This window comes from Neopelma chrysocephalum, unplaced genomic scaffold (genome assembly GCF_003984885.1).
Source record: "Neopelma chrysocephalum unplaced genomic scaffold, ASM398488v2 Primary Assembly neopelma1_95715, whole genome shotgun sequence".
Taxonomy (NCBI): Eukaryota; Metazoa; Chordata; class Aves; order Passeriformes; family Pipridae; genus Neopelma; species Neopelma chrysocephalum.
The window spans coordinates 331,323-344,858 of NW_020924378.1; the positions used below are offsets into that span (position 1 = coordinate 331,323).

Below are 13,536 nucleotides of genomic sequence, written 5' to 3' on the forward strand. Positions count from 1 at the left end.
TGACATCTCCTTCCTTGTTTGCTTCCGCAGAACTGCAAATACTTGTGCCAGGAGAAATGTCTTTGGGAAATGCACTTGCATTTCAGACTATCTATGGGAAAGGATACAAAGTATTAAGTGGATCACAGCAATAGATCTTCCAGTCTATGCTAAAGATCTGCTGAAAGATTCATTAGATTCTGATCTTCCAGCATTTGGAGTCATCTTCTAATACTATTTGCATAGCACTGAAATTAAAGAACTGCATTTATGATTTCTCAGTTGAAGCAGACACATCACACTTGACAGCAACAGAATTACAAGCTGAAGCTCGTTTGATTTTATTTCCCTTTACACAAAATGCTTGATCATATTAAAGATGCAGTTTCCAACCATTCATCCAGGTAGAATTCTAACTTTGCTTTTAAGGTCTTGCTGGTATCATCTCCTTGTGAATTGCTGTCATTTAGACTGAACTTTATATCTTCCTGCATGTGGGTAAATAAATGCCCAACAATTTTTCTCTGAAGCTGCTGGCATTTTTTTTTCAGACCAGGAACTTCCCAGGACAGAACTTGATTCATCTCCTGAGTTTAAGTATTTAACACACTGACCAGACCCATTTTGTGGCATTCATGGAACAGGAACACCAGTGAGAGATCAGTTTTTTCTGTGAGAGCATTTGTTAAGGATGAGACTAGTGCTGGACAGTGCAGGCAGGCACCCTTTGGAGTCACCCAGGAACCTCACACCCTGTCACCTCAACAGCCTCAGCAGGGCTGAAGCAACCTGGGCTTAACAGTGAGTACACACTCAGTTCCTGGGAGCAAGTATTAGGACAGTACAGCAGTTTGCACTGCCAGGAAGCTTTGCATGCCTAGTCTGTTCTCCCTCCTCCCACTGCAGACACCTGTGCCTGAGTACCTGCACTCTAAACACTTGCATGTCTGTACTGAAGTCACACCTGCTCACCACAGGCTGGGCACACACAATGCACAGCCCTGGGATGTACCCACTCAGCCCTTTAGTCTCCTCTGCTATTTTCAGTCATGTGTCCCCATCTGTCTGTATCCACCCCTCACCCAAGTTCAGAGACTGCTGTGGTGTGTCTGCTCTTCCTCATTCTCCAGCTCTAAGAAGACAGCAGAGATAAAACCTGAAGGGCTAAGGCAGTGCCCTGGCTGGAAACAGCAGCAGCTGCACAACACAGTCCCCAGCAGAGCTTTGGGAGAGGAGCTGGGTGTCTCTGCTGCTCCAGAGAGCTGCTAGCTCTGCCTCAGGCAGAGCTGTGAATTCAGACATTCAGACAAACCACACAAAGGCATGCAAAATGGTTAGTGTGGCTCAGGCTTGGTTAAATAAACCTGTGTGGTGCCAGTGTGAAATGGCGATGAACACATCATTCTGCCAGCAGATGGCAATCAAAACAAGGAAATAGGATTATCGATGATAAATAATTCCATGTGCAGCCAGGTGCATTTTATTCAAAGGAGCAATGCAGCTGCCACCCACTATGAGGGTGTACATGGCAGAAGGGTGGTCGTCCAAGAACAGGCCAAGAAGAGCTGGTAGCATTAGGAAAAGCAGAGCACAGAACGGAGTCCCTTCTGCCTCTTCCCCTTGGATGAGTTCCCAAGAAGATTTTATAAGAAACCCTCAAACACCCTTTTTTACATCTGGAGATGGTGATCAATTGCAGTTCAACTCTCCATGGGAGACACATTCCTCATGGTTTCCCACACACAGGAGAAGAAATACAGAGGTCTGACAGAGGCTCATGCCTTACATAGGCAGGGAAGAAGCTGCAGCAGGTGGGCACAGAAGCAGACGAGGAGTTTCCAGGTCTAATAAGTGTTAGGCTCATGCTGGTAGGTGAAGCAGAAAAGCCTGGTAGAAGAAGGAAAAGGGTAGGCAGCTTCCATAGTGAAGATAGTTGTGAAAAAGATATTGGTAATCAAACCCTGCATTCATCCCTGGTTTCATGATGAGTCAGTAAGGGCACAAGAGGCAAATTTAGCCACAGTATACAAAAACATCTTGGTGAAATTACATGGAACACGCACTGGGTTCAACAGCCTTAATTCAATCAATTGAAACACACCTAGGAGTCCAGTTCTTGTGGGTCATACATCCCTAGAATAGACCTGGCACCTTTTTTGCCTTTAAAGCATCCTAAGCTAGGATGTGGACAGAGCAGCTGGGCAGCAGGAAAGGAGGACCTATGAGAAATAACAGTGACTAAGTTTTTCAGGTCCTGCTTTGATGAAGGTCAGTTTCCACATGAAGCCTAGTGAATTCATTGCTTTAGAAACTCCAGAAACCCAGAGAAAGATGATATCTTGGAACCAGCGACAAGAGGGAAGTCTTTGGGTCGAACACATCATTAATAGCTGCTAGGAAGGCTGTCAACATCAGCATTTCTGAGCTTCTTAGTGGAAATGACAGGACCTAGCTAGCAGGACAGGAGCAGACCCAGAGGGAGCACCAAATTCAAAACACTAAGCTAAGTAGTGAAGCACTCTGTGCTTCATAGCTCATGACATCCCTGCAATGCTAAACCTTTGAAGAGGCTTGTAATTTAAATTAGCTTCCCGAGCAAGGTGGATGAGCTGTCTCCTAGGTTTCATCCTGCACATTAGAAGTGTGCTGAACACACTACACACTGTTTGGCAAGGAGGCAGCGCACTGACCATCCCATCTCCTGCAGAGTGCTTCTGCTGTCTTCCTGCTCACCAGAACTGTGCACAAGGAAGCAAGCAGTGCAGATAATGGCCATTAGTAAGTGAGGCCCTTACCAAACGTGAGCCCCTAACCCCCTCCTCAAAGATAACTGCTTAATTTTTGGGTCTCCCAGCAGCATTATACACCACAGAACATCACAGCCATTATTTCCTGTGTGCCCAGACCTTTGATTAGGAGCTGAAGCCATTCCAAGAGAACAGCCAGCAGTTTCAGAGATTACAAGAGATGAAGTCTCTTACAAGTTCATACTAAAAGACATCCTTCCAGTTCAAGTCTTCACCTACCTACATGCTCCGTTTGCCCTTCTTCAGTGGTTTTTGCTCAAAAATCTGCCAGAAGTCCTCCTCTCACCCTCATAACAGAGGCAGTGCTAAGTCAAGGCAAATCATATTCTCTTCAGCTCTCCAGCATCCAGATCAGGTGTCTACAAGTACAGACTTGGAAAGCTTTGACTGCTACAGGCTGCTCTGTGCCCCACAGCACTCACAGTGTTTCTGCTGCCTTTTTTTAATCTCCCATTGGCTCTTGCTGTTTTGTTTGTTCTCCTTGATATTGAACTTACAGCCATGCTCTTTCTTTGTAACACTTTCTGCCTGGTGTAATCACATACTGATGTCTGCCAGCTTGACTCTTCGGGGTTTCTATCTGTGGTGGAGTGTTGTCCCTACTCAAGTCTTTCCAAATACATGTCAAGAGTAGCTGGAGGCCTTGTATATGGCAAAGAAAGATGCACTTGACTAATGTTATCCTTCTTTGCTGCAGTGGTGAAGGACTAGAAGTAGGTATCAATACATTTTTCAGCATCTTTGCATATTAGGAGTAAACTGACTTACAGCAAAAGTGGCAGCATGTTCTGTACATGATACAAGGAGAAAGATTATTCGGTGAGGTGCTGAAAGACCTATGTTAAGTTCATGTGAACTCAACAGACTATTCAAAGTAGTAGGCAGAATATGAAAAACATTAATCAATGACAATGGCTTTTCCCTAACAGTGTTTGCTTTGCTTGCTCTTTCCTGATCCATGCACATTCCACCCATCCTTCTTTGGTCACGTCTGTCCACTCTCCTATATCCTCCCTGTTTTCCACCCTTCTCCTTGGGGAACCCCCCTGTGGTAATCCTATACTTTTGTGCTTTTAACTTTTAAAGAAACTTTCTCAGTGTCACTAAGTGGCTTGTTCCCAACTATGAGAGATTCTGCTTGTCCATCCTAGTTTGAGAGCCAAAAGATGCTTCTGAGCACCTTGCTTGTATTCTCCCAGCAGCAACTCACCCTTTGCCATCCAGCATTCCCTCAGATTTCTGAGATCTGCAGTCCTTCATCACCATGTCTCACTCCCCCACCATCTCTACAGGCTGCTCATTCCTCCCTCCTGCCTCAGGCTTGTCCACTTGCTCTTGCTCCCCTTCCCTTTGATCACTGCCAAACACGCAGGCAAGAGCTTCGCCTGGGCAGCAGAACGGCACCACATCAGGTCCTGCGCGAGAACCCCAAGACCCAGCACAGGCAGTCTGGAAAACTGAGCCGCCAAATCCTAGAGCACACTGCAGGGACACCCCTCCAACAGAAGGGGCACTTCTGAAGAGCCACTTGGTTCCCAACAGGTTCAGCCACCTTGAACACACTAATGAGAACCATTTCTCTAATAAATGCATATTGTTCTGAAAGGGGCAGTGGAAATGCTTTAGGTGTTCTCCCTTGCTAAAGAAGGAAACATACAAAGTCATTTTGCTTGTTTTAATTGATCACTGGTTAGGTTGTAATACATTTCAAAGCAAAATATTCTGTTCAAGGACATTGTAACCAAACATTAAATCTACTTTTAAACAAGGCTTAATTTGACTATATTACCTTTATATACATACAGGTATAATTTTCATTTCACTAGTAGCAAAATTACACAATACAATTGCATTTCCTGAAAGATAGCAAAAGAAAAAGGACTGGAGTGTCTGTTCTGTCCTTCCACACACCCCAAACCAGAGAAAAAACACAAGTATAGAAAGTACAATCACAACTACAGATAAATACAGTAAGGATCTCAGAGCAAGCTAAGACCTTATCAGAGAAGACAATCACTTCTAGAAATCTACGTTGCAAATATACAGTACATTCCACTAAAGAGTTTTGGGAGTTCTCACGATGCCTCTTAATCCCCTTTTGGTAATAAAAGCTTCTATGACAACATGTATCCTTCATAAAAATAACTGAATTTGTGTTTTTGGAGCGTATGTTGGAAGCTTAATGCAGTCTAAACTGCAGCCTACAGCAAGCTCACCCAAACAGAGAGCAAGCAAGCACTGCAAGATTGATCAAGGTCAGAAGCACAGCTCAGCTCCCTGTCACTGGGCAACTGGTAGCTTGAACTGCTCTGCACCAGGGACAGACTCAAAGGGTGGGAAATGATACATTCCTTTTACAGCTTCGCAGGTCAGTCGCCTGGAAGTTCCTGACAGAAAATGTCAACTGACTCACACAAGGTTAATTTGAACTTCTTTACAGAGCAGACGTTACATTGCAATCGCTAAGACAATTAAGGACACAGCTAAGGGGCAACAAAATTCCCACATTTATCCCATCCCTGAAAGGATCCTGTGAAGAGCAGAGAATGCAGTGGCCAACAACTATGCAAACACACCGGCACTGCTGGGGAAACTGGTCTGGCCTTGGGAGGTGGAATGGTGCATGTAACCCAGCAGTCCCAGAGAGCAGATGAGATTTCAGCTGCACTCAAACTCTGCTTCGGTTTGTGCAGAATACTCTTCTTGTGCAATGCAAGCTTTGAGATGTAGCCTGCATTCAGAAAGGAACTATTACTCTGCGTTTGGCAAGACATTGGAGGAACTCTCTCGAATTATCAAGAAAATGGAGGTAAACAAGGCATTTTTCATGACCACTAGTTTACCCTCACAAGTGCAACACCAAGGACTTTGCCATTGTTCCAAGGAAACGTACTCCATCAGCACTGTTGTAGGTTTTCCATTCTGTTTCTGCTGAAGGAAACTACCAGCAAAATATCTGAACTTGATCCAACTAAGTGCAGAGGAACTTTTCCTTCCAGGCTTTATGTCTAACTAACCACTAACACTCTTCACTGCTCTTAAGTAACACTGACAGCACTAGGAAACACCAAACAGGCATGCCAAGGTTGAAGACACCAAATGACTTCCTCCAACATGGTCAAAACACATCACTCACCTCCATTAGGCAGGTTCCAGTCACACGCACTCTTAACACCAATTTTTCTTCACAGATCTCTATTTTAAAAAGTTATGCCTGACTCTCCAGATTTAACAGCAATGTAACAAGCAATTTAATTAAAAAAAGAACTAGTGGAAACCTGCCCTATCATTTTATAGAAACTTTATAGAAACTTCTGAGAAAAAAAAAAAAGGAAAGCCAGACTTGGTACTGCCACATGCTACAGTCAGTCAGCAGCACTCTGAAAGGGCTGGAAAAGCAGGCTACAAACCAGGTTTTCTCTACTAGTCTAGACCTGTCTTTAGCAGAGGTAGGTAGGAGTCGGTCAATGAAGAGAGAATTAGAAAACAGTATTTCAGATGTAGTTTAGAGCCTGAGTGTTCTTCTCTACTCCTCCTTTAATCTCTGTTGCTTTGTTTTTCTTTGTTGTTGCAATAACCATGTCAACCTACTTATTTTTAAAAACTGGACCCTGGTAGGCTGCAAAAGATGCACGGCATTAGTCAGTGGTTGCTACCAGAGAGAGGAATGACCAGTGTGGGTGAGAAGGCACCACGATTTGCTGCAAGAGACAAGGAGGTTTCTTCACCACAGAATTTCAAGCACCGCATGCGAAGCCCGGCAGGCACAGGTATCAACCTACTGGCAGAACTCAGTCACCTTAGCCTCAAACTTTGCTGTTGGCAGATGCAGATATAAAAAGTCCAGCTTTCAGGGCATGGCTTCAACACTTCAGAACTTAACTGTGCAATGAATAATAAGCATGAATTGAAAATACACATTTTAAGCAAAGAGAGAATCCAGCCAAGTCTCTGATGAACCATTTTTTCTGTAGCCTGTTCTAAAAGCCTTTCAGCTTGTGGGCACTAAGAATACGGCCACAGTGAAATGTGTGTGTAATCAGTTCAGCCCAGTCCTATTCCAAACAGCAGACAGACAAAGTACAGAGTATGTAAAAGATTGAAAAGCTCTTATTCCCAGATTTTCTACCATTTTTATTACTGTTTTAAGATTAATTCAAACAGAACTACTAGACTTCTCTTCCAAATGGCCCTCTCCTTTAAAAGCAACATTAAGACTTAATATATGTTTATATGAAATGTACTCTCATTTCCCTCTTCCAGGTTCCTGTAACTAAAAAGTTCAATATATAAGCGTAACGCTAAGAAACACCTTTAGTGGTCCTCATGCTGCTTTGTGTTCCACAGAAAACAAAACTTCAGTTTATTATGTTCATAGTCATCATTTGAATTTTTATTTTTTTTTAATTTTTAAATTATAGTTTGCTTACAGAGCCTTACTGAAATCCCCATTTTTTGCATTCTTATATGCAACACAGCTAAATGACAGTCACCTAAAAAGGAAAAAAAAAAGAAACCTATCTGAAATAGTTTCAATATCAGGATTCAAAGGCTTACCAAACCGAGCATCTCCCAGAATCTTAGCAGCAAAATTCAACTACACAGAAAGGAGCAGGACAGAGCAAATCAGCGCGTTCCCCCACTGACAACCAGAGATGACTGAGCCATCTCTGTTGAGTTGAGCTCAGTAAGTTAAGCTTTTCTGTCAACCCAACCAAAATTTTGGTAATTATCAAACAGCTCTTGCAAGAACCAAAGTTCATGATTTCCCATAATTTTAAAAAGAGAGGATCAATTTCAAGAGATCTTCAGTTCCAGATAAGACAATTGCATTCATGTTTCCCTGCCCGCTTAAAATCACATCTAAGGTTCTTCTCTGATGAAAATTTTGCAAGCAGGAGTAGAAAAATAAAAGCAGATTAATGCAGACATCATCCAGAAAAGGTATTTTCCTCCCAGTTCTCAGGTTTTAACTTTTTAAACACCTATTTCAAGAAAAGAGCAATTAAAATTGTGTGCCTCAAAATTAAGTCTCCTGTATGTGCAAACGTGGGGGTTTTTTAAGTCCTTCCTTACTCAAAGCAACTCCCTCAGAAATGCTTTCTGTCTCAACTGTATTTAGGACTGCAGTCAAAGTCATTATATATTTGTATATGTCTTTTTAAACCTATTATTAGATAGCATTTGTCCTAGAACTGTAAAGAGCCGTGCAGGTCTCCCACAAACCTACCCTACCAGCAGAAGCCTTTAATTTCCATGGATGCAAAACACATACACAAAGAGTTAATGAATTGTCCCAAGAAAAAAAAGATTAACTCTTACTTTAAATCAGACAGCAAGTTATATACTTTTATGAAGAAATCTACTGAGACTTGAGACTGCTTCAAAGCAGGAACTGAAATACAACTGCAGCTACGAATAATATACAAACTTTCTGATCCATAACTAATCCTAGCTTCATCTTTAAAAAAAATTTAAAAAAATCACAGCAGCTGAATATATATGCAAATATACACAAAACCCTTGACCAGAGGTTAATAAGTAACTGTGTTGGATCAGAGCTTAGAGACCATAAATTGCAACCTGTGTTCACGCATCTCTAACCCATCAGCTCTTGGGCTGGTGTGGAAGTGGAAAATCTCATCCCACACACTGTTTAGATGACATTAGAATCTCGTGTTTTCTGTTCAGCTATTACTCAGCAGAACAGCTACCTCTGATAATGATACAGCCTCCCTCTCGTATAAAAAGGCAAGATGATCAAAATATCCCCTTGAATGCCCAATTGTACTGAATCAAGAGACTGCTGCCACAGATTTAATGCTCCAACACTAATTTTCAATATTTTCAAACTTGATATGAAAATTGCATTTTTTATTACACGGAGTATAACAGTAATTGGTCATTTGCATTCATCCACCCCAGCACTAGTGCAGAAGTGCCTTCTGAACAGGGACGAGAACACAGGGCAAGTTTTGTTACCAAGTTGTGTCTCTACTCATCTTGCCCCAGGCAGTGCATGGAAGGTAGGTGAACAGAAATGCAACAAATATACCCCATGTTTTCACATACAAGGATGCCATGCCTATCTCAAAAATACAGAAGTTCAGACATGCAGCAAAACATGTTAAAGCACTTTAAACGCTCTCCAGATGAGAATGAGTAATGTAATACTCAGACAAATCAAAGCACAGTAAAACATTTGTGCTTACATTTCAAGTTTCAGAATAACGTTATTTCTATCAGAGTATCTGAAGTGCAACGGAAGGAACGTTCCACTGAAATCAGAAGCAAGAGACACCATTTAAAGAACTAGGAAAATACGCACAGGTCAGATTACCGCCTTATAATAAATAATAAAACAGCAGGAACATGCAGACCTTAAAGTCAAAATTTGTTTCTAGATTCATGATATGTGTAAAAAACAAAAAAGTAAAAATCAAGAACAACCCTGTCTGATTTCCCCACATCTGGGGTCTTTTTGGCTAAACAACTGTCACTTTATTGTAAGGAACACAGGTATTGCCAGAAAACATTATTTACAGAATGATTATCAGATTGATTACATAAAATAGAGATGAAAATATACACCCTCAGGTTTGAGATAAGCCAAGCAAATTCACTGCTGCTAACTACAGCACTTTGAAGAAGGCGACAGGCACCAAATATCAAAGTTGAATCACAAAACTACTCGAAGGAACAGACAAATTTGGGAAGGTAGAGGTACAGCAAAGATCAATGAAGTTGGAATGGTTTATAATTCATACTAATATACCAGAAATTATTTAGCTTCATTAAAACTCTATGTCTCATATATAAAACCGAAGAGAAATCTTTACTCCCAGACTATGATTTCTACAGGTATTGAGCAGCTTTTTTCTTAGTGGATCTATGTAATGCTTTGTACTCTACATCTTACAAAATACATCCCCACGTTTAAGTGCATGACTAGAAACTGCGCTGAAATCATGGAAAAAGCGCTTCATAAATCATAGGCGCGATAAAGTCACAACAATGCTCAGCTCCAGTTTCTGGAAGCAGTTCTGTGAGAGGTGAAGTTTTAGAAAAGGGACTTCGATCCCTGGTTTTCAAACTCTGACCATGCGTCGTTCAATTCCATGAAGATCATTTTGGCATACTGCTCATAAGGCTGTCCCGTGGCCTGAAGAAGACAAACAGAACATCACATAAGCATAAAAATATTAGGAATTAGGTGACTTAGAAAAGATCTCACTCCTTTTATATTTGTCCTCTTATTCAACAACTTTAGACTGATCTGTGAACATAATTTTGCAGACACAGAACTCTCTCTAACCTTATCCAAAGCTTGCCACAAGTATTTTAAACAAAGCCAAGCCCTTGGATTCCTTACATTAACTTCAAGCTTACAGTGCAATTCATAAATAACTGAAACTTAGCTAAACAGTTTTCAAAGCTGTTTCCATAAAAAGTTTTAGTTATTATCACTTAAGCAATCAAATAAGTAACTTTTGCATTTGCTTCCTGAGAGAGCTTGCAGTAGTGCACAAGGATAAAATTTGAGTACTTTTTAAGACAACTCCTTCTGGATGGGATTTTCTGGAGTAAAATCTGTTGCTGATTGTCACTGATGTTAAGATTAAACATGAATGACATTGCACTTCCTGCGCATTTCCTTCCACACTCAAAGACAGTATGATCACAATTCCCTGCCTATTTCACAGCAGCCCTGACTCTGGGCCAACACAACCCAACCCTCATGGTTGATAGAGATCCACTCCCAAAAGAGGAATTATTTTACCAAGTTCTTTCCAATATAAAAGGGAAGCCTCAGAGCCCTTTCCAGTATCCTTCCCTTTGTCCTGCTGCTTAGCTCTTGCCAGCTGCAGACCTGTATTGACTCTTTTAGAGAGTGTTTTAATGGATAAGTGGCAGAAAAAATAAATGAGAAAGAAGACTGTGCCTCAAAGAGAGCAGTGTTCTGACACTGATGCACTGAGCAGCCTCCAGAAAACACCAAAAAAACATCACAAAGGTGAAAGAAGCCACACAGTCAAAAATACTGAAGGATGGGGGGAGAAAAAACCCAAAGAGTGTGTTGTTTTATTCTGTTATGGACACAAGACAACATAGGATTGAGACTACGGCTCACTGAATCACCAGTGACAGCAAGCCTGAAAATTCAAACCAGGTATACTCAATGCTTATCTTTGTATCTAAAATACAGCTCAGAGCAATAGCTCAGAACAAGGAGCTACCTTCATACACTGGAAGACTAACAAACCATGGAATGCATTAAATATTTTAAAAAGACTATTGGAATATCACACTTATCACATAATTTTCATCTGATCACTTGTTTACTAAAGTTTACTTTTTCTAGTAAAAATTGTTTAGTAAACAAGGTTCAGCAGGTTTTTCCTAATGGTTTTGCTATGGCAGCCTCTGAGTCTCCATTTATAGGTGCATAGTCCTAAAAGACCTGAAATATCAGCTCACAGAAATAAGGCAGATTCCACTAACCAGCACTAAACCTGCCTGCAGTCAGAATCCAGCATAACTGACTTTGGTGCTCAGTACATCTTTCTTTCATAGGATGTTTCATTTATTAATGCTTGCCTGTTGAATTCTGTTCTGTGTCAGGATGACAAGAAAAATCCCATACTACCTGAATGCAGCAGGACACCACGTTCAGAAGACAACAGAAGCCAAGTGAAGAGCACCTAGAGCGCTGATCAAGAAGCAAGGCATTTTCCAGTGACTAGTACGGAGTGGTAAAAGCAGTTTGTATTCCTTCTAAAGAAGATCAGAGGAACACACTCACCTTATCTGGATGAACTACAAGGACTGCTTTCCTATAGTACTTCTTTACTTGTTCAGGAGTTACTAAATCTGCCATGCTGACTGGTTTCCACTTAGTTTCCCCTTCCCAAAGCACTGTATGAAGAGTGGATATTAATGCTCTGATATTTCTCTCCTTTCCTTCAATCCATTCAAGAATCTGGAAAAATCAGAATATATAGAACTGAATGCAGCACCCTAAGGATTCTCAGTCTATCTACAGACATAATCCTCATTCTGTGCACGACTACGATTTTTAAGACTCAAGTACAGTTGTCTTACTGCACTCACTCCCCAGGTTCAACTGTTTTAGCCACCCAAAAGCAAAACTTTGCATCTACCACTCAGGAGTACTTCATTGTTATTAGTTTACTGCAGAAATTCAGTCATTGCAAGAGAAATTACTGAGATAGTTACATATTACAAACCTCTGTAAAAACAATGACAAGGGAATTGTCAGGAGTAATTAAAAGCATCTGTTACAATTAGACATAATATTCAAATTACATTAATCTTCTCCCCGTCAGGGCACAAGGTTAATTTACTAAAATTCTTACCTGATTTGTAAAAAAACATAAGTGCACAAGCATTGTACAAAAGATCATGTATATTAATAGTCAATGTTTACTTAAGCAACTGGCAGAGGAGCACAAACTAAAGTGTTCTTTGAGATATCCCCAAAGTTATTCTGATCACTGGCCACTTCCAACTTTAACAGCAATATTCAAGCCACTGATATAGTGATAGTGTTTTCACTGAATGCTTATGTAATATGACAATCTCTGCCATCTATCAACAAAGAGTATGGTAAATAAGAGTCTGTATTTATTTCCACTTAAAAGGTAACCACGCAAACTGTGCACTCCCTCTTCAGAGCACCCCTCCAAGGTTCTTCTACAAACTTTTCTAAAACACCATAAAGGCTACAAAACTGAAAGTATATTATTATGCAGTGTTATCAATGAGTAATACATAAAAAAAAAAATCTGAACAGCTCATCAGGTAACACCTCCTAAATTAGTTACATAGCTTATTTCCAGAATTGCATCTCCTAGTAATTTCTTAGGACAGCAGTAGCACTTGTTAACCAGTAAATGCAAGTATGTGGTCACCCCAAAGACAGCTATTCTCAACAGCCTGTTTTTCAAAGCATAGTTTTGTATTATCAGCTAAATCTATTTTTTCCAAGGAGACCAACGGGAACACTAGGGATAAAGAGTAGTTCTATCTTGGAGAAATGGGAGTTTGACAAGAAAATTCATCTTTAATTCTCCAAGTTTAGTTGAAGGAAACAGAAATTTGCATTCCATCCATATATTTTTGTGCTATTATCACTGCTACTTCATTGCCAACTGACTCTTGTTCCTGTTAATTATTCTAGAGTCACATGATTTAAATAAAGATAAAATTTCATTCTATTTTATCGGAATGGGATAGAGTTAATTTTTTCCCTAGTAGTTGGTGCTGTTTTGGCTTCAGTATGAGAATAATGTTGACAGCAGCAACTAAAACATTGGTGTGTTATGTGGTGCTTCCCCTGAGTCAAAGGCTTTTCAGTTTTCCATGTTCTGCCAGTGAGCACAAGAAGCTGGGAGGGAGCTCAGTCAGGACAGCTGACCTAAGCGGGCCAGAGAAATATTCCATATCATAGAACATCACACCCCGTACACAGACTGGGGGGAGTCAACTGTGGGCTGTCCATTGCTGCTCCAGGACAGGCTTGGCACTGATCAGCAGGCAGTGAGGAATTGTACCACGCATCACTAGTGTCTCTTGGGCTTTATTCTTCTCTCTCTCTCTTTTAAATTAATAATTAATGGCCAGTCTTCGCGAACGAAGATTTTGGGAAAGGTCTTTTTACCTTTCCAGCCTGCGCAATGGATTTTTTTTTAGGTGAGACACAGCCTGCGCTGAACTGAGCCCACCCTTT

At 40.9% G+C, this 13,536-nt stretch overlaps 1 protein-coding gene across 3 annotated transcripts in view; it reads right to left on the minus strand.

Moving 5' to 3' along the window:
- Positions 1–4,447: 4,447 nt before the first annotated feature.
- GAK (cyclin G associated kinase) overlaps positions 4,448–13,536 on the minus strand; it is a 73,859-nt gene continuing 64,770 nt past the window's right edge. For all 3 annotated transcript variants that reach the window (XM_027708183.1, XM_027708184.1, XM_027708185.1), the window contains exons 27-28: positions 11,590–11,766; positions 4,448–9,948 (exon numbers count right to left, since the gene is read on the minus strand). In XM_027708183.1, coding sequence (XP_027563984.1) covers positions 9,847–9,948; positions 11,590–11,766 — 279 coding nt within the window. In that variant the 3' untranslated portion in view covers positions 4,448–9,846. The remainder of the gene's footprint in view (positions 9,949–11,589; positions 11,767–13,536) is intronic.